At 38.3% G+C, this 21,403-nt stretch overlaps 1 protein-coding gene across 1 annotated transcript in view; it reads right to left on the bottom strand.

The window, feature by feature from the left end:
• EIF5B (eukaryotic translation initiation factor 5B) overlaps nt 1-21,403 on the bottom strand; it is a 38,434-nt gene that overhangs the window by 5,938 nt on the left and 11,093 nt on the right. The window contains exons 2-18 of the mRNA XM_065651320.1: nt 17,618-17,743; nt 17,430-17,514; nt 16,381-17,032; nt 15,684-15,910; nt 15,347-15,497; nt 13,722-13,817; nt 12,441-12,527; nt 10,940-11,029; nt 8,881-9,176; nt 8,150-8,257; nt 7,896-8,006; nt 6,966-7,033; nt 5,526-5,667; nt 3,887-4,018; nt 3,039-3,221; nt 2,733-2,894; nt 182-313 (exon numbers count right to left, since the gene is read on the bottom strand). Of these exons, the coding sequence (XP_065507392.1) occupies nt 182-313; nt 2,733-2,894; nt 3,039-3,221; nt 3,887-4,018; nt 5,526-5,667; nt 6,966-7,033; nt 7,896-8,006; nt 8,150-8,257; nt 8,881-9,176; nt 10,940-11,029; nt 12,441-12,527; nt 13,722-13,817; nt 15,347-15,497; nt 15,684-15,910; nt 16,381-17,032; nt 17,430-17,514; nt 17,618-17,743 (2,848 nt within the window). The remainder of the gene's footprint in view (nt 1-181; nt 314-2,732; nt 2,895-3,038; nt 3,222-3,886; nt 4,019-5,525; nt 5,668-6,965; nt 7,034-7,895; nt 8,007-8,149; nt 8,258-8,880; nt 9,177-10,939; nt 11,030-12,440; nt 12,528-13,721; nt 13,818-15,346; nt 15,498-15,683; nt 15,911-16,380; nt 17,033-17,429; nt 17,515-17,617; nt 17,744-21,403) is intronic.

The raw sequence follows: 21,403 nt of genomic DNA, 5'->3' as shown, positions 1-21,403 counted from the left end.
CTTCCACTTCACATGGACACAAGGCTACAGCATGTTATTGTAACAGTTTTTAAAAGGCAACCAAAACAAGCAAGTTACTTGCATACTGAGCTCTCAACATTTGAATTTGAATGAGCTTCATCACCAGAGAGCTCAGTTAACTCCAAGTTTAAGTGTCTCATTTCCGCATTAGCCATCTCACCTTGAGGACTGGGATTTCATCCTCTTTATAAGCTACAAGCAACGGCAAACCAGCCAATGTCTTTTCCAAGTCTTTCCCAAGAATCTTCACACCTTGAGCAGCAACAACTTCTTTGTGCTTTTCATACTGGTTCTGAAAGGGAAAATACACACTAGCAAAGAGTTCATGCAGACGCTACGCAGCAACACACAGCAGTGCGGGGCACCTGAAGAACCTGCCACCCGCAAGCACAGCAGAGAACATGACAGTGAAATATAGCAGCTCCTGTCTTTCTTTGGTGATTTTTCTCCACTTCGCATTCCTGGTGTGCATGTTTCAGTCTGCAAGGTCCTCTCCCATCAGATACCTGCTCCCTACCCCACCTGATGAGGCAGGCAGGGCAAGCAGAATCGTCTAAAAACAGAGGAGGCGGCCAAAAAGGAATACACATACTAGAAAAGAGCAAGCAGCAATAGGCATCTGCTCATTGGGAAAAAAAAAATAAAACAAACAAAAAAAAATTCAGCCCCATAGGGAAGTAGGAGAAGATGCCAACAGCTCAACTAAAGCTGAGCTGACACAGCCCAAGGCCCCAAGCAGGAAAAGCTGTCTCATCCCCCGAGCGGGGCGCCTCCCGTTCAGCCTCCTCATGTATGTGGAGTTCCATGCTCCGTTTCCCAAGTCCTCCTCCCCACCCAGGGGAACCTCAAAGACCTCTCCCCACACAAGGCATGGCTCTAAGGCATCACAGAAGCAGTTATTTCTGAAGAGCTTTAAATCAGTGTTAGAGGGACTTTTCTGGTTTGCTTCTTCATTTGTTTTGTTTAGGGGATGTTTCATCCTTCTCTTGAAACTGCAAGGCAGCTTCCTGCCTCAGTAAGCGCTTTGTTCCTGCAAGCCTCTACTCTTTAGCGCCTCCATCTCAAAACTTGGGTCTTATTGCAAGGATGACAATTCCCCAGGGACCAGCCGAACTGAAACGTATCCTCACTGTCTGCTCCAAAACATCCAGCTCCTCTAGATCCACTTCCCCAGCTCAAGGTTCCCAAATCCAGCATCCTCCATCTTGGTGCTGCCATCCTATATCCTATCTCCCAGCAAAGTGCAGAAATTCAGCTGAAGATCTTGTTGACAGGAACCTGTGATCTGTTACATTGCTATTCAGTCCCACAAAAAAATTTCACAGTCTCAGAAGAGTATCACATACCAGTTTATCTTCTGCTTTAAATAAAGGGAAGCAAATACATGGAAATGCTTTTGATTCATTTCTTGTGGTACCATAATACGCTCAACAGCATCCAATAAAGCAGAGAACATAACCTAAGCATAAACTCAATTTTTCTTTCGCTCTCTCCAGCCATTATCAAGTTATTACTGCAAAGCTGCGACTTAGATTCTCCAAAGCCACTGTCCTACCCCACAGCTCCATTAGAGGCCCACGCACATAAGCAGCAAGCATGGCTCTTGTCTTCCTGTTTGAAGAAGGCCAAGAAACTCTTGCTCAGATTCCACCTTGACATCAATACTGCCTCTTTCAGCACCTCTGAGGCCACAACGTCCTCACAACAGAAGATGACCACAGCAGAAAGAGAATGCCAACCTCAACCCAGGCCGCAGCAATAATTAGTACGACTTCACGAGAGTATCCAAGTTTGCAGGAAAGAACTCAACTAAACACTAAGGACTACAGCGGTCTGCAGGGACTCAGTTCTCCAATGAAATGAAGCACACCACAATTGTTACAGCCTTAGATTAGGACCCCGATAGTAGTTTTTCCACCTCTAAACCAAACCTTTAAGGCCTGTCCTATTACATTCACCTAGGTTATCTGCATGGTTTTCTGTGCCTTAGGCAAAATCTGTTCAGACACTTATTACTTCCCTTTTAAGCAGGAGGAAAAAAAAAAACCACACAAACACACAAAGCAACTCTTTTCATCATCTTTGAATTGTATACATTAATGTATGCATTAATGTATTTGTAGCCTTTCATTTCTGTGGCTCTTCTCTTCCTTTCATGGAAAACAATACAGGCAGGATCTCAAATTCAGTGTCTCTCCCCAGGTTATTAAGACCAGAGCAGCAAAACCCCCAACAACTCTTGAAAATGACAAAAGGCTGCAGATCCTGCAGAAACTCACGTGTTCACTTTTCTCAAATCTAAGGGAATATGATTTTTGTTATTAAAAAACCACTTTTACTAATAATACATACCTTAGCTCAGAAGTCACTGTACTAATTACACTCCAGTTTCCATTTAAGATGGGTATCTCCCTCTCACATGTAGCCACATGCTCGAATCCCTCATTAAAGCGTACACATCTTAATCCTCATTGCAAGGCAACTCCTCGATCCTCTCCTTTGCCATTGTTATAACAGACACACCAACAGGTATATACAAGCACATTCACAAAAACACCAGCCATGCACTGTCTTCCCCTTTAAGTCATCCCAAGATACTGCTCATATAACTACACCCTCCCACATTTTCATTTTTTATAAAGCTTGATTTTTTTATTTTTCCCTGGTTCTATATTTTCTCTAAATGTCAATACACTAACTGGTTTCCATACCTTAACTCGTAGCTCCTTCATAGGAGGAGGCAGCAGGAGGCCTCTAATCTGAGTTACTATAGGACCTTCTACCCCAGGAACAATAATGGTGTCTCCTTCTTTCAAGCGACCGTTAATCAAAATAACATCTATGGTAGTGCCCATACCTGGCAGTGCTTTAACCTGAATGAAAGGGGGAAAAAAAAAAAAAAGTTACTCCCTTTTCAAGCACTTCAAACATACTTTTTTTTTTTTTTTAACCAGGAAGAAGGGGGCAGGGAAGGGAGAAATTTCTGGATAAATTTCAAAGAACAGCTGCTGAATTACCTCCATGACTTGAGCTCTCAGCTCCTGACACTCAGCCAGTCTCTTGGTCAGCATAGTTTGCGTTAGCTCAACGAGAAGAGCTATCAGACTTCCCATGCCATCCCCTGTGTGAGCAGAGGTAGGTACAAGAGAAACAAAAGTGCGGGGATCCTTATTCTCATAGAACAAGGCAGCATTCAAGCCCTGGAATCAGGATTAATAGTTATATAGGGAAAAACATATATACACACACACATCAGTATTAACAGTAACATTCAACCCCAGTCTATTACCATTGCATTTTTAAAATCCCAATTTAAAACAAAACAACACAACATAATTGCTGATGAAGCCTCAGCCCACACTTGGAAGCAGTATGGGAAAATTCTACGAAGCTGATTACCACATCGAGCTTCTAGACAGCATTGTATGTCACCCACAGAAGTTCCCAGAATTTATGTGATTCATGCCCTGCCAGCATCCAAGGGAACAAGAGACAGATGGGATTCTCTCAGGCGATTCCCAAAGCGAGAAAGAACAGGGACAGAAAACTTAATCTGCTATACATGACTCCATTGACCACACACAGCAATTAGCTGCTACTTTTCTCCACTCTTAGGGATGGAGCAGTTAAAACGGATTTAACAACAACAAAGTTTGGTTTATGAGAGGTAAACACCAACATCTCAGAAGAGATGCAACAGTTTTCTTGATATTGCGAGTTGTTTTGTGGAAAGAAAAAAAAAAAACCAAAAACACAAAACAAACCCACCCACAAACCCAGAACAAAAAACACAGACACAAGCAACCCACCCACCACCTTGACAACCACTTTTGTTAACCAAAGAACCTCGACTACTCCAGCCTACCTGTTTCGCAAACTCCACTATGATAGCTTTTGCGCGTTCCTCAAATTCATCTTTCGTATTCTTTTTCTGCTTCTTTAGGGTGACAGCTACATCTGTGTCTGGACTTTTTTTCCAGTCATATAACCTATCAATCTTGAAAATACAGTAACATGTCATCTTACACAGCTTACTACAGGGCATCTTTATGCTAATGCCACATCGTGCATGAGAAATACTTTACCAGCTAACATAGCTAGCTACCTATTTGCTCCAGTACTCAAATTAAATCCTTTTATTTGCTTTAGCTGCTACATTTATCTTTGTTTCTGTATTTACCCAATGTTCGACAGTATTTCATGATAGCAATACTACTTCAGGTTTTTTAAAAAATCAAGCTATAATAATCTAGATTCATACAGGGTAAGTTTATATACATTAATTACATCAAGTTTAAGGTAAAACATTCGGAAGAAAAAGACCCACATATAGCTTTACATCCACAAAAAACAACATGAAGGGTTTTTTTCTGAAAATCAACTGTACTAGTTTTACAAAGAACTTTTAAAACTTACTGGTGAATTTGGACCCTTTGCTATTTTGCTACAAAGAAGGGATCACGGGGGGGTTGTTCAAAAGACACAACTGTGTACTTCAGATATGCTTCTCTAAGTAAGTTTTCAAAGCAGGACAGATTTAGTCCAAGAACTCCTATATTTGTTGTACAAATTGAAAAGACATCTTTAGAAAATGGATTATAACCTGGTCAAGTAATAGAACTATAACCTGAAATGCAAGAATTTCGGCTATTTAATCTCAGGTTCACTATAGGCCTTAGCATTTCTCCACGCAATAGTTTTGGTTTTGGCATTTTGTTTTTTTGGTGGTGGTTCAGTGGTTTTTTTTGTTTTGGGGGGGTGTGGTTGTTTGTTGTTTTGTTTTGTTTTTTAAAGCAGCTGTTTTCAGCAATGAGATAATGGCTTCCTCAGTTCCAACAGTCTTCACTGTTGATGCTCATTTCATTTTTTCAAGTATACTGCAGTTTTTACACTGCATGTTTATACCCTTCTGTAAGTTCTGTCAGCATGTCAGGTAGCATCCAAAGCCACTGGGCACAAGCAATTTCCTTATTATAATTCACGTAAGTCATCACAAATAGCCAGTGTAATTTCTCACAGAGAGGATTTCTAAAAAAGCCAGTTATTTCAGCCTTGTTATCATCTAATATTGCAAAGCATGAAATAACTCCCCACCAGTGATCCTGGTTATTTTTCACTTTTCCACGAGCTTAAAAGCCAGCGTGTAGTTCAGTCAAACTAGCAAGTATCAGTAGCTAAAATGAAGACTTGCCAACATAAAGCTTTTCTTTCATCAGAAAAATGCACACAAATCTACATAAGCGCAACAAAACTCAGCCCACAATTGACAGAAGTTATATATGGTAAAGAAATTTATCAGCAAGGACTCTGAGAAGAACTAATAGACATTTCTGCAAAGCTCCTGTAAAGCCATCAAGGACATGAAAAATGCAGAGGATCTAGAAACCACTGCTTCAGACTTCACACAAACAATTCAAGTTCATGGAAGAAAACAGAAAATTCTCAGATGCCAAATGCACTATTAGAGTAGAAAAACAAACCATTAGAGTAAAAAGCCCTCTTACCTTGTTGAGAGCTACTATAAAGGGGCATTTCTTCGATTTCAACAGATTTATTGATTCAATTGTCTGTGGCTCCAAACCATGCATGATGTCAACTACAAGTATAGCAATATCACAAAGTGAGCTTCCTCTATTTCTTAGATTGCTGTGGCATTGGAAAGCAAAAAAAAAAAAAAAAAAAAAAAAAATCAGTATGTAGCAATAGAACTTTAATAAAAATACAAACAATGTCAAACTTACATTGACCAATAAAAAGCTAAAACTGATCAAGTAGTTTTTCCCTCAAAAACGTAAACTACATCAAAAAATAATCAAATTACACTGTGTAAACTCCATTTAACAGAATATTAGAGTACGTGTATGCGAAAATAAGAAACTATTATTCTCCCAGGAGTTTTCCTATTATATATATTTTTGCAAGTTAAGATACTTTCCGATTTTTTTCCTGAGTGAGAATTGAGATGTCACAGTGAAATATAGGAGTGCAAAATCTGAACAAGACCGTTTATTATACAGTCCTACATAAACACTAAGATTATCAGACATCTTTGGTGCCAAACAAAACCTGGCTAGAAGATGACGAGCTTTAAGTGGTGATGCCAGGGAACTCATCAGAACATTACCAAGTGCCCTAAAACACAGCATTTCAACACTCGCAGAGGTTTACGTTTAAGAATGTCACGAAGTCTTAATTCTTCCATTTGGAGTTTTCACCCGAGCTCTACCTCAGTGAGTGCACAGTTGTGCACATGATGTTTTAAACTTAGAAGTTGATTTAGTGGCTTGCCTGCATGCCACTGGTGTTCCTAGACAGCATGTGATCTCTGGAAGACTCAGCTGACTTGTGCAACTGCAAACTTCCAGTCTTACAAACTCTGTTACCTTAACCGGGCCACTATGAACTGGAGGCTGGGACAGAAGTTTTAATTTTTCATAGCAGAGTATTCGGGTCACCTGAAATCCTCACTTTTCCTCCTCCAGCTAACTCTCTGCTTATGTCTTTCCTCTTACACTAACTATTAAGAAAAAAGTTATTTATATGCTTCTTTAGATATTCATAGCTCAAGTGGCATGAAGACAGAAAATTAACCAGACATAAAAGGCCAGCAATTAACTAGATTAAAAAAAGCACCTGCCAACTAAGAAAATCCACTTATTCCTCTACTTTAGGTTGTTTGGGGTTTTTTTTGTTTGTTTGGGTTTTGTTTGTGGGGGTTTTTCTGTTTGGTTGGTTTTGGGTTTGTGTTGGTTTTTTGTTGTTGTTTTTTGGTTGGTTGGTTGGGTTGGTTTGTTTTGGCGGGGGGTGGGGGGGGGGGTTGGTGTTTTGTTTTTTTAAATAAGAAAACACAATGCATTAGGCAAAGACCTACCACTCTGTTAAAAACATATCCAGACACTTTAGCCATCAATTCTGGGAAGTACTATATTGTGAGAAAACATTACCTGAAAGACTCATGTCCAGGAGTGTCAATTATCAGCATGCCCGGAATTTTTATGTTCTCTCTGTCAAACTAATATTTCAAAATATTAGCCATCTTGTAAAGATCACACAAGAAGGAAAAAAAAAAAAACAAAACACACATAAGAGCTGTCAGCATAACTGACAGGCTTCACTTCGAAAATCCAGATACATATTCTAAGAAAGGCCAGCACCCTCCATAAACCAAATCAGTCAAGCTCATTTCAATATTAAAGAAAAAAAAAAAAAAAAAATGCAGCGCATTCCCCTAGGTATTAAGTGGCCTTAAGCTCAGCTAAAATTCAGAGGAAAAAAAGGTTCAGACGAGTGAGATTTATCCTTGTCTTGAAGATTTCCTCCTCTCTACTAACTTCACATTTTTAATTAATCGAGTAAAGTCTTGGAAAAAGCTATCGCTTCTAAGGTTTTTCAGCCAGCTGCTGCTGCAAGCAAAATAGCATATAGTATCCAAAACAGGCAATACAGAACAGTTGCTATTTCTGTAACACAATAAAATCCATCACTCAGGGACTGGTCCAATTTTGGCACATACAGCAACAAGGTAAGTTTTTAACAGAAAATACACTCAAGTTTCAGAAGTCTCAACTTCCAGTCAAAATCTTGACAAATAAGCAGCCTGTGTACATATGTGTACTATCCAGAACAGAGTAAGCAGTATTTGTGTATTTTTTCTGAAGAACTGGCAATGCATTAACTAAAACCAAATGTATCAAAATGAAAAACGAGACAGCCTCCCCTTTGGGGGAGGAGGATAGGAATTAAAAAACAATCAATCCCAATATTAGAGATGGAGGCGGAAAGTACATCTGCCCATGTCAGGAAATCTCACAAGGCCTTAATTATTTTACATTTCATACTAAAAAAAAAAAAGCCTTTGAAGTGCTATAACTTACATTTTTCACCATCTTAGTTTGCTCATTAATAGCTTCAAGGGGAACATTAGTCGCACCAATCTGCTGAGTGATACCACCAGCTTCACTGTCCTGTACATGAGTATGCCGGAGCTAAAGACAAAAAAAAGACCAGAAATACTTACATGTAAGAGACTAAAGTAACCTCATTGAGTACATTTGAATTCTGTTTTCAACCAAAAAAACCACATGCATAAACAAGATGCACAGGCACTGCCTTCACACTCATATCTTACCTTATCTAAAATTTTGGTCTTGCCTGTGTCTACATGCCCCAGGACACAGATAACTGGTGCTCTGAGCTTTTCGGTGTTCATATTTTTGCTGTTTTCAGCTCGTCGCTTCTATGTAAAAGACACAGAAAAATTGGAAAGTATAAACCAAAAACCACGGCTCACCTCTTGACTTGATTACATACATAAAACAGAGTTAACTGTGGGACTTAAATTTTCAATGCAATTCAGGGTCTGTTACCCCTCTTTTGGTAAACCAAAAATTTAAAACTAATAGTTAAGTTTTTGTTTGGTTGGGTTTTTTTTGTTTTAGTTAAGAGTGTAGTAGGCTAAGTTGTTATATCCGCTAACATGTAGCTTTGTTGGTGGTGCATTCTAAAGAAGCATCTTGACTAAGGAAACCAAACATGTTAGCAGTCACAAAAATGCTGAACAGGTTAGAAATTCATCTAAAACTCCAAAATATCTATCTGTAAAGGATAAAGGCCTCTTCCTCCAGGAGGTGGGGAGGTGGAGGGGAACAACACTGAAGTGCACATTCTTTGCAATCAAGTTGTCTAAAACCAAATACTTCATCTTCAGGCAAAACCAGGTATTTTCACTTAATTAATCCAATTTCTGGACCTGACATTTTGACAAATACGGTTTAAAAGGCTTTTCAATGAACTGAAGAGTAAGTTGTTTCTTATACAACACAAGGGTCCAGCTGTTCAAATAAAGCTGTGTCTTAATACCTCAATTCTCCGTTTAGCTTTGTCATAAGCTCGCTCCTCCTTAGTGCGGTCATCATCAGAGTCATACTCAGAATCAGAGCTAATTTCCTTGCTGGGCTTCTTTTCCACAGATTGTTTTCCAATAGCTTGGGAGTCTGCCTCTCTCTCATCTGAAGTCTTCTCATCCTCATCTTCACTCCCTTCACTCTCTTCAGATTCTTCACTCTCTTCTTCCTCTTCCTCTTCATCTTCTTCCTCCTCCTCTTCCTCATCCACTTCATTTTGTTCTTTGACTTCAATGTGGACCGGTTTGCTCTCTGTCAAAAAAAACCCCACCCAAATCAAAAGTAAAAATTCTCTATTAAATTCACACTTGTGGGGAAGAGTACAAAAAAAAAAAGAGAGACTGCTATAGAAGGGTGAGGACTGAGAGTAGGTTCCATTCAAGAAGTGCTAGTCAAGATAACCTTTTAGCTTTCAATATAAAAAAGTGTGTTCAGAGCTGCTGACTTGTGTTTAGAATCTGTGCAAGCAGGGGGAGTTTGGGTTTGGGAGAGGAATAATATTATCAGCACACTTATGCTTGAGATCATTTACCAATATTCAGATGACATTCTTTAAAGCTGTGTGCACTTCATATAGGAATGAATGCACTAATGACTTTAAGCAGAAAGCCAAAATACTCTAAATTCAACACAATATGAATTCTGTGTGTTACTGATCAGAAATGCACATCTAAGTAGAAGCAACAATCAGAACAAATAGTCTCTTGTACATCTTTGAAAAAATCTCATCTTAGTGTTTTCTTCAACTGTTCAGAGAAGATTAATATTTTTTCAGAGGAATTCTTCAGTAAACAAACAGAAAGAACTACAAAAAAAGTAATTTTCTTCCTTTGAAAGCTTCCTATTTATCATACTTCCAAAATCCTAAGAGACAAGCTAATGAAGAATCTGAAGCCACGCATTCTCTTCCTTACAAAGCTGCTAGGAGGCTCACTGCCCTTAGAGATTAGTTATGTTTCCTTGCTATGCTGAAAGTCCATCAGCTTAGTAATATACTAAAATCTAATTCCCAGGAAGGCTCTTTTTCCAGATCACATTGGCAGATGCTTCAAATCCAAGCAGCAACAAGTGGGATCTGACAGTCTCCCCAGCACAGTGGTGACAGACTAAAACAGACTTTCAAGACAGTGAGCTGCCCTCAGTACTCAAAGTAGAACAGTCCAGCACCACAGGAACACACACTCATGCTGAAATAAAATCCATACTGCTGTACATATATGTATATAAAAGTATTACACTTGAAAGCACAGGTGCTGGATGTATAGGGTTGAGCAAGTCAAACAATATTTGATGAATAGTCTTTGATCTTAAGAAACAAAGACTTGCAGCAATACAGTTTCTCCACCGCTGAAAAAAAAAAAACCCTGAGCAGTTATCCCTACATTCTTGTACAGCTCTAACTTCTCCATAAATGTTGCTGCTGGCCGCAGACAAAATATTGGCTTTGGCATATACGCATAGGAATATGAATGTTCTGGCAATTCTTTACACCTGCATCTCAAAGAAGCAGATGAGAGAAGGTATCTAAAACTTACTGTACGACATGCACACTAACCTTCACACCATCTTAGTCACCAACCTCTTTGGGAATTTGTCTCAAAGGTACTCTCCTAGATCTCGCCAGATTTGTGTAGTAAAACTTATGGTTTTGGAATGGTTACCAGAGAAACACAGTGCCAGGTAAAAAGTTTCCCTAAATTCCCAGAGTTGGTTTAAACCCATTAAGTGGAGAGGATTTTTACTTCCACAAAAACAAACAAATTCCAACTGATTTTAGGTGATAACTGCACATGAGTATTTCCATAGGGTCTTCTTAAGCAGTATTTACAGTTTCTGAAAGCTCTGCCTTTGAGAAGAGGATCTTCTATCTATTTATCATCACACTTTCCTCACAATTTATCTAATGGGGTAGGGGGAGAATCTAAATACAATATTGTTTTCGAATGAAACAAAAAGCTCAGCCTAAAGAAACCTCTTAATCAGAAAAAACATCTGTTTGGTATTTACATGCCCACCTTTCTCTCCATCTTCATCACTAACCATAGCTTCCCAGTCATCCAAACCCGCATCTTCCGTTTCTTCTTCTTCCTCCTTTTCTTCTGAAACTAAGAAATCAACATTAAAGGAAAAGAAAGAAACAGCCCAGCAACAAACATTTTTAGAGACCTCTGCCTTTGACATACTGACAATTGCAACCTACAAGTTTGCTGCTACCAAAATTCTACCAAATTATCTCCACACTCCCTAAACAGAAAACGCTGCATACTTCAGAAATAACCTTCAGTTCTCTCCACAAAAAAAAAAAAAAAAAAAAAAATCTTCTAGTGCTAGCATCTTTGCCTAGCAAAACATACTTTTGGAAGACATAGCTGAGCTACACATCTAGTTCCTGTCTGCATATCATGCAAGTGCCTGCATAATGCCTGCCACACAAACCTCTACCACAACCATGAGAGGAGATGCCCAATTAACAGTTAGCCATGTGTAACAAAGTAACAGAGAAACAAGAAAACAACTTGGGTTACAGTATTCATTTTAATCAGCAGGAAAATAACAAATTGTCTATTAGAAGTGCCATTTTAAGACTCCAGGTGACACACATAATTACACCATGGATTCCAGAAGCATTAAATATATTAATTCTAGCAGGAATTCAGTCAGATATACAAAGGGACTGCAGCTCTTAACAACAGACCAATGGAACAGGCAGTAAACAATATCTATGTTACAACACATGGAGTACTGTGAAATGTCAGCTCTTTAAAATGAAGACTAAGTTCCAGACTGCTAGAACATTAACTCGGAACTAACGTTCTGCCAGTGAGCCCTTCTTCTTCATGGCAATGGAACTGTTCCTTCAAGAGATAAGTCCAGCTAGAATTAGACTACATATTCAGTTTCATTTTCAAAAAGCTAGAAATTTTGTCAGTATTTGTTTGCCTTAAGAATAAGGGTCAAAACTGAAACAGTCTCCTTGCTGAGGAAGAAGTCCAGTACAATGTGATTTTGCCAAAACTAGTACTACATGTAGGCAAAAATGAGGGCAATAATCACTTGCTAGGCAGTTTCACAAACTAACCCATACCCACTGCATTTCGCACTTGTGAAAGCAAAACATTTGGAATCAAGAACACGATCACTGTGAATACTGCAGTATCAATACTAGAAACAGCATATTCCCTCCCTACCCCCACCTAACCACTGACAAAAAGCCTTTTAGAAAGCAAATTAAAAGTCAAGGGAGCTAATCATAAGCCACTGAATGTGCTTGAGACAGCCACCTAAGACAATTGAGTTCACCCAGAATAAGGGACCTTTACATTCTCATTTTGAAGCTTCGTGTCTTTTTACTCCATAAAATTTCATCAGTTCCTCCCTTAGGAAAAGAAAAAAAACCCCAACAACTACCTCAAGAAAGGATGGCCACTCAGCCCCCATCCAGCAAGGTATGATACTTACCACACAGTACTGCCACACAGTCTTATGTGGTTTAAGTTTATTAGCATTACTACTAACCAGGCTCTACTGGAAGAGGAATCTCTTCTTTTACTGGTGTTTCCAGTTCCACAGTGTCTTCGGCTGGGGAAGTTACCTCCACACTTTCTAAAATTGCAAGAAAGCAAATTGTTCTTCCAAAGTGCAAACCAACTTAGACAGACACCTTCACATTTAAGTTCTATTTTTAAGTTGGGCTGTTACAAGTAAACAAAATCTGAATTTACGTAACACCAAACAAACTGAACTCCCACTTACTGAGCTAAAACAAAGAGTATGTAGCTTATTTGAAAAACATTTGGCTTTCTAAGCAGTTAAATAGATTTACGTGATAGGTCAGTTATTGGCTAAGAGGATTACCATTGCTTTTGAACATTAAAAAAAAACTCCCTTCCTTTAAAAGACAAGAGAAAGTTAAGTAATACTAATAAATTACCCATTCTTGCTCTACTGTTCCTCATATTAAAAAAACCCACACTGATACAATTCAGATTAGCACCATTCTCAGTTCTTTACACACATTCCTTAAGTGGCAAGTAGCCAAATTAACTCATGTCAAATGTAAAAAATAAACAAACAAACAAAAAATATGCCAAAAACAACAACAACAACTACTCACACAAAACACCAAAGAGCTAAATAACAAAAAACTAATGAAAGGAGGTTTTGGCATTTTTAAACTAAGAAATAGTTTTGAGAAGAGCTACAGTAATCCTTCCACAGGAAAGCCACAAGGCACGAAAGTAAAGAATTCTGACACATTCTATGTCTAATTAGTGCAATATATTCTAGGTTTACAAAAATGCAAGCTCTCTGAAGTATTCACATCCGGGAAACTGAAACCTGTTTTTTAGATACAAGAAAAAAAAAAAAATTGTCTCCAACTTAAACGTACTAAAACTAGAATCAATCCCCTTTCATCCTGGGACATCAACTTAGACTTAATTACAAGTCATTATTACTTGCACTACATCATATTTAACCTACATATGCAGACAAAGCATTCAGCCTCACATTCCTAGGCAGCCATTCTGTACATCTCAAACATTTAGAAATTCTAAAGAAAATACCCAGGTTAGGAAAAAAATGTAACAGTCAAGTAGACTGTAAAATGAAGGATTGCGTAGCCTTCAAAACAGCTTTAGGATCTTAATGCATCCGCACTTGCGTGTGGGGGCAGGGGTGTCAAAAGAACCTGAGAGGCATCCTGAAGTGCAATTAGTTTAGAATTAGCTGATTTATTCCACAAACACTTCGGAAAATGTGACTAATCTATTAAGTATCCCTATATGCAAACCACACCTTCTTTATTTTCCATCTGCTGCTGCTTCTTTTTCTTTTTGTCTTCATATATTGGCCTCTTCTTTGGCACTGAGTCTTTGGATGGCACTTCAACACCTGCAAAGAATTGTTAGAAAGAAAAGCCAGATGAATAATTAGTAAACATAAGCCTTGGTTTAAATGAGAACACATTTTCCATAGTTGCAAGGTAGAGGGAGTGGAAAACAGGTTCAATGCATATTTTATCTTTTTAGAAAGTCTAATTTTCAAAAGTTGCAAAATTTGAACAAAGTATAGTTCTTCAGATACTCTGAACGCTCTCAAAAAGAAGTTATATTACTATTAATAAAAGGGAAGGGGAAAAAAAAGAAAAAATAAACACCACAATCTGATTCTAAGACTCCAGGTTTGAAGCTATCACATACTTATGTGGGATTTCATGAACAAACATACCTCAGATTTAACAAATGTATATCAATTTAAAGTCTGCTATGCTAAAACTCACTTAAAACCAGTCTGACAGTCATCCTAGTTTCAGACAACCTAGAGCAGTTAAGAGGCACAGCTCTTCTTAAAAGCTTAAGGTTGTTTTCCCTTTTGCTCAGTGTTGGGGTTTTCATGTTTTGGATTTGTTTGGGTTTTGTTTGTTTGTTTGGGGGTTTTTTTGGTTGGTTCGTTGTTGGCTTTTTTAGCAACATATATGTTTTTACATATTAAAATAATGCCAGGTTCATTTCATCAGCTTCACCTTCAACTCATCAGAAAGATAGCACTGTAATGTTGGATGGGATTCAATTAAAAGCAGAAGTTTGGTGCAAAGACAATTTAATTACTGACACACCTGAAACACTCGAAATTCCTTCAGGTACTGTGTGATTAACAGTGTAGATATGACAAAAATCTGGTTGTGGCAGCAAACAAATAGAAGAATTCTAATAACTACAGCAACAACTGAAGAGAAATGGCCTTTGTATGTGTTTAAGAGGTCCAAACATTTCACAAGCTACACAGAGTCCTACCCTTACCTAGCAAAGTGTCAGATAGCATTCTCTACAAATACAAAAAGGATACTCAGCATTCAGGAATTCATTTCTTTCCTTAGCTACAAACAAGTTACCAGGAACAAATTTGGACACGGGCTTACAATACACTGCAATGGAAACAGATTATATTTGATGGAAAAGCAGGAAAGCCCCTCTATACCCTTTTCCTGCAGCCAGTGCAAGAGGATATACTATTCCTGTGCACTAGCTACCTTGAGACAAAACAATCCACTTGCTTAAGCTAGCACAGTAATTAATCCAAGAGGATCCAGATCACTGGTCTTACAAGACTCGCAGCACAGCCTACCTGCTTTTCCTGGCCTTTGGACTAAGCAATGGAAAAAACTGATTTTTCACAAGTTCCATAACTAACATCTTTAAACTGCAAGTGGAAAAGGTTGGATATTTAAAGCATACCATTAAAATATAAAGACATTTAAAACTACTTAAATTGGGGATGCCATACACACTGCCTTCCTAAACAACATACCAGCTTTACATGGAATTACTCACTATTTGCCCTCCTAGCTTCAGACAGAAAAAAACCACAGAGCAGTAAGGAGTATTAATTTTATTATTTTTATATTAAACTTTACTGCTTACCCTGAGCTTGGAGTAGTTTAAGAGTAGCCTCTGCTCTGGCTCGGGCTTCTCGTTGAGCTTTTGTTAAAAGTTTTCCCTCCTTCTTCAAACGCTCCTTCCTCTCTTTTTCCTTCTGTTTCTTTCTTTCTTTCCTCTCTTGCTCTAATCGTTCCTAGGAAAAAAAAAAAAAAGGTTAAAAAAATGCAGAAATTTTAAAGCATGCTTTACACAAAATCTGGCCAAGTGTATATTCTATTGATGAGAAACATTAAGGACTAATCCACCAACTTCACCAGCAAGGGTAAAGGTTAAAGATTACCCTCTCCCTTATTCTATCAGAGAGTAAAATACACGGTACCTCCTCTTTGCGCTTCGCTTCTAGTTCCTCCAGTCGTCTTATGCGTTCTTCCTCCTCTCTTCTTGCCCTTTCCTCCTCCTCTTTCATTTTAGCCAAGGCTTCTTGCATAGCTTTAACCGTGGCTTTACTGGGACCCTTTTTCTTCTCTTTTTCTTTCTCTTTTTCTTCTTTCTCACCTTTCTTTTTTTTCTTGTCTTTTTTCTTTTTGTCCCCCTCATTGTCATCAGCTATAGAAAGAAAAGGCATACATTCAAAGATCCCAGAAGTTTTAAAGATAGTCTAAATACAATTAAAGTTTCAAATATGATAAATAATACCAAACAAGGAACATTTTGACTGTTTACTACATAAGCACTTCATAATGAAAAAAAAATAAAGCTGTCTCTTAAGTTACATAGTCAAGGCCTGAAGTCTTAAAGTAACAGAGTAACTGGGAAGTGAAAAAGTATGTTTGCAATACAGAATTGTAAGCACATACTGTAATGAGAATTCACCATCTGGCTTTTGTTTTCCCATGTACCTGAACAAACTACAGGCCAAAAAAGAGCCAGCAGAAAGAGGCAGACAAGGCTACCAAATGTCTAGTATTCTTGATTCAGAATAAAGCAGCAAATCACCCTCACTGCCTTCCAACTCTTTGGCCTTTTTATAAAAACTACAGTGTTTAAACTACAGTTTTAGAAACCATGTTACAAACCCTCTGTTCCTGCAGGAGTCTCTCCTTTTTCCCCAGGGCCAGGGGTTCCTGCGACTTCAGGAGAAGCCTTCTCTTCAGCTTTTTTTGGAGCTTCCTTCGGTTTTGCTGGTTCTTTACCACCTTCTAATTCTTCCTTCTCTTTCTGCTTCCTCAGTTTGGCTTTTTCCTCCTCACGTTTTTTCCTTTCACGTTCCTTTTTTTCTGCCTTCTTCTGAGCCACTGTTTTTACTTTGAATGAAGGTTCTACTTCATCATCCCCACTTTCGGCAGCAGAAGTGGCCTTCAGTTTTTGGTTTTTCTTTTGTCCTTTTCTAGACTGGGAGACCTCATCTGATTCATCACCACTCTCACCAGAAGACACTGCCCCTGCACGCTCTTTGCTTTTCTTAATGTTAGTTTCATCTTCTTCTGATAGATCGTGCTTTTTATTTGACTTCTGAGTTTTCCCTTTGCTTTTCTTAATCTGTGTCTCATGATCATCATCATCACTGCCAGAAAGCATGTCTTGTTTTGCTTTCTGAGGTTTTTTGGATTTTTTATCTTTATCTTCCACTTCCTCACTGTCATAGTCATTTTCGAGATTGGCTTTTTTACTCTTTCCTTTTCTTTTTTTATCTTGTTTTGATAAGCTTTCTTCATTGTCATTTTCAACCTGTTAAGTAACCAATTCAATAATCAGCCATGAAAAATTAGTTGCTATTGTGAGCTAAGTAGCAGCATTGAGATATGTCAAGAAAAATTTATCTTATTGAAGATGAAGTCTGAAAGCAATAACTATTCCTGCTGAGTGTACTATACCTCATCCCACAATTAAACTTGTTCTGATTGGCTTTGAATAATTATCAATATGATAACATGGCTTCTGGTAAAATCTTTCACAATTGACTTTACTATGAAAATACGATAGAGTACAATTAAAAATAAATGCTAACTGCACATTTCACACAGGATCTCCAACTACACTGCAACACTGGAACTTTTCTGGGACAGAGATGTCTCGTATTTCAACTATTTCCTATTAAATAGCCCACCTCCCTCTCAGTGTTCACCTTTCCTGTAGAAGGTTCCCTGTCAACTTTCCCTCCTTGTGCCTCTATTGAGAGTTCTTCCAGCTCCTTCAGGATATCATCTTCACTAAAATAGGAAAGAAGTTATGGTACTTAAGTAACTGAGGTTTTGTATAGTGGAATAAAATAAGACAAATAAGAAAAAAAAGCCACCAACTGCACAAACTTACTCAAAATCCTGTTTCTTCTTATCTTTTTTCTTTTTGCCTTTGGATTTCTGAGGCTCTTGCTCCTTTGCAGCTCCTGCACCTTCTATTTCAGCAGCAAGGGCATCAATATCAATATCATCTTTTGCACTAAAATGCAAAAGGAAAGCAGGGTTATCAAGAGTTCAACGGTGAGTTTACATAAGTAGAAGCCATCTGCATAAAACTAACAAAAGTCTCAAAATGTAAAATCAATCACAAAACATAAGTGATGCAGGGGCAAAAAACACATTTAACAAACCATTAAGCACTATTACCTTATTCCACACAGTAGGAGGAAAAAGAAAAAACCTTCCCACCTTGGCTTGAAAGGAGGTGCAACAGTAAAACATGCTCAGTTCTTGCAACACTGACTTTAAAAGTTTACATGCTAGATTTGATAAAACTTCTTGGAAGAATGTAATGAGACTGTTTCACTTTGTTCCTCCGAAATATAAAGTGTTTAGCTCTTCAAATCACAGTAAGTGCCACTGATGGAAAGCAACCTCCACAATGAAAGTGTAAAAATGAAGCATAAATAGAAGAAATCTTGCAATTTAGTAACCAGGAAATTCTAGTCAGAAGCACTTCCTTTAAACACCCTTTAGCAAACAAAAAAAACCTACTGTATTTTTATTTAGCCAATAAGTGGAATTTCTCCACAGCTTCCAACTTATGACAATGATTGCCTATGCTTTGCCATCAGACTGAAAAGTTTGACCGTTATCTTTCAAGACAAGAAGTTCCATGGAGGAACACACTTCATCCCAGGGCCAGACCCTAGAGCAGATCACAAAAAATAGCAGTGCAGTTGGCAAGCAATCATTTCCACCACTTGCCTTAGTGTTACCTCTCCCAGGCCTAAAGAAAGTCAAAAGAAGTTTCACTAGACACCTGAAATATGCACCTTTCCTCATTAGATCTCATATCAAGTCTGTCTTACAAAAGGATTTTCTTTTCTTGCTACAAGTAACCTCTCATCTGCAACTGAGCACAAGTGGCTTTTTTCCTGTTCTTCATCAAAAGGTGTAATCCAGATGCACATTTTTCTTGACTCATACCACAACAATTGAGCAAAGACCAAGTCTAGTGTCCAGAGGTTTTTCCACCTGATCGTGCTCGCAATGCAGCTCTAAGAAAGGAGACTTACTTATTCCCTGCTTCGCACTTAGAAATTCAGTACTCAGACCAAAATTGGTCTATTAAAGTAGCAAATATTAGGATGCTACTTTGATCACAGCTTGCAGTTTCAAAACCCAATTAATCAAGATGCTATTAGCATCTCATCTAAATCCTTCTTAGATACATGGGCAGAAAACTGTTCTTTGTTTCACAGTCTCACTGTCTCAATTATTACCACCCACACAGGACAATCAGCCAAAGGCTGAGCCACCAACTACCTGAATCTACATCCAGAAAATAAGGGAAGTAAATTTCTTCCAAAGATATCAGTCAATTCTAAACTACCAGAGCCTCGACAATATACAAACTCAAAAGTTGAATGTTAATAAAGAAAATCAAATAATTATTCCCTTAAAGATTCCGAAATTCAGTAAGCCTAAGTTGTATTTCTCTTTGCGAAAGGAGAGGGCCAAGAGAATCATTTTACAAGTGAATGCTGACATTCACAAACCCATTTTATCCAAAAATATTTGGCATAAGCAAGTCAAACACTGTCTATATGTGACACTAGCACAAGCAACAAAGCACTCCTTGTTTTTTTAAAAGCCAAGACTGATTATCTCTATTTTTAGGATCTTAAATTTTCTTCTATATAGACTGCACAAACCAAATAAAAAGCAGCACAATGAAGCACTTCACTGTATAGCATCTTTATTACCAGAGATAGATACTTTTAGTCAAGAAACAAACACACCTTGAATACACCCAGTAGTACTTCTTATGTGCTGACCTAAGTAACACATTTCTCAAGGAAATGTAACTCTCAAATAGTTAATGCAAGATTTCTAAACCAATCTCCACCTCCCACAAGAGGAAAGAATAAACTTTTTGGCCATTCCTGCCTTAAGAACAGCTGACTTGATGTTTCAGCAATTTTAAGAGCTGGTTTTATAAAGCAGTTTAACTGGCTGTGCACTGGGGGTAGCATAGACAGCTGCAATAGAAGTGTCAACAATCATCTTTACACCTAGAGTTAAAGCCCTAGCATCAGGCTGACTACATTACATCTAGGCCCACACATAGGCCCTCACCTTTCTTTTTGCATTAAGCGTAGCATATCGGTTTTTATTAAGCATACTTGCTTACTTCCTCCTACTCTAGGAATTAATGGAGAAGACTGAGTCAAATCCAAGCTTGAAATAGTTTGAAGACACCAAAATATAAGCTCTGCTGCTACTTCTTCATGGTTGTACTGCTCTCACTACTACAGGATCTTAATAAGACTGCTGTACAGATATTAAAGAGCCAAGCCTTTAAACAGCTTGTATTTTATATGGGCATTCTCAAGGCTGACTTTTCACACTGCAGCTTTGCTGAAAGTTATGTCCAAACATAACACACATGTTTTTATGCTACTAGCAAAAGAGGAAGGTTATGGTACCTTATGTTTTCCAGGATACAGGCTTTAAGGTGGTAGGGGTTCGTTTTTAAAACAATTCACTTCAACTGAACCTTGAAGATGTAAACTTCAGGGGCGTGGGGGGAGGGAAAACTCTCTCAAATCAAACACTAAAAAAAAATAATTCACAGACATTAAGCTTTAGCACCTACCAGCAAGATTAGTTTAGGAATAATAACGAAGACTGTTCAGCTGTCACAATAGTGGCATAAATATAGTATCAGAGCCTTTCGAAACTTGGTTTCAACTGCCAATGTCAATTGTTTCAGAGAAATCTATACTTTCCACTACACTTCCATGTACTAAGAAGTGGCACAGCAGGCTTCAAACATTTGAGCCTCGATGAAATAAAAAGTAAAATTAAGACGGCATGGACTTGTATATACAGCAATATAGAGTTATAATCCTTCTTAACAACTGTAAAGCAATAATATCATTGGAAAGCCAGGGAATTCAAATACTGGCTTCCATTGCTAAGTTTATTTCCATACTGACCTTGAATTTCCTTACCTTTTAAAACTCTAATAATATTCTACTAGGATTTCATAATAAAAGAAAGTTGAAAAGAAGATTGAGGTGTCCTCCATTCTCTTCATGGGAGATATCTTACATCATAAGGAACTCACTGCACTTAGATACATAACAGAAGAGCTGCCTTCCTATTGGCATTGGAAGATACACCTAGGAACCTTTTCCTGTACAACTTTTTTAAGCAGTCCCCAAACACGTTTCCAAAACCCGGACACTCTAGCATGAACCTTCTACTCCTCCAGCTCCTCCAAAAGATCTGCCCCTCCATCCAGCTTTTATAAGGGTCCTAACTCCAAACCTAAGAGTGCCTGATACGGGAACCTGAAAGGACAAGTATGCTCAGTTTTCAGTTCTGACCTCAAAATGCTTTCACAGGAAGACTTTACCATATATAGACTTCACGGCCTCACTACATGAGGCCATTCAAGCTCCCAGTGCTTTGGACTCAAAGGAGGCTTGCTGATGATCAGCTTCACACACGGAGGTAACCCTGTGTTTCCCCAACACAAGAGGCACAAGGAGGGCTGAAGTGTTAAACTGAAAGCAAAGTGCTGCTGCACTGCTGAGAAGGGGTCATTTCCCTGATTTTTCTTCTGTCTCTGCTTCAGAAGTAAAGCCTGAGCCACCTTTCTTATTCATGTACTTTCAAATCCAGCTTC

This window comes from Caloenas nicobarica, chromosome 1 (assembly GCF_036013445.1).
Source record: "Caloenas nicobarica isolate bCalNic1 chromosome 1, bCalNic1.hap1, whole genome shotgun sequence".
In the NCBI taxonomy this organism is placed as follows: Eukaryota; Metazoa; Chordata; class Aves; order Columbiformes; family Columbidae; genus Caloenas; species Caloenas nicobarica.
Note: the sequence above shows the minus strand (reverse complement) of the source record. Positions and strands in the feature narration are given on the sequence as shown.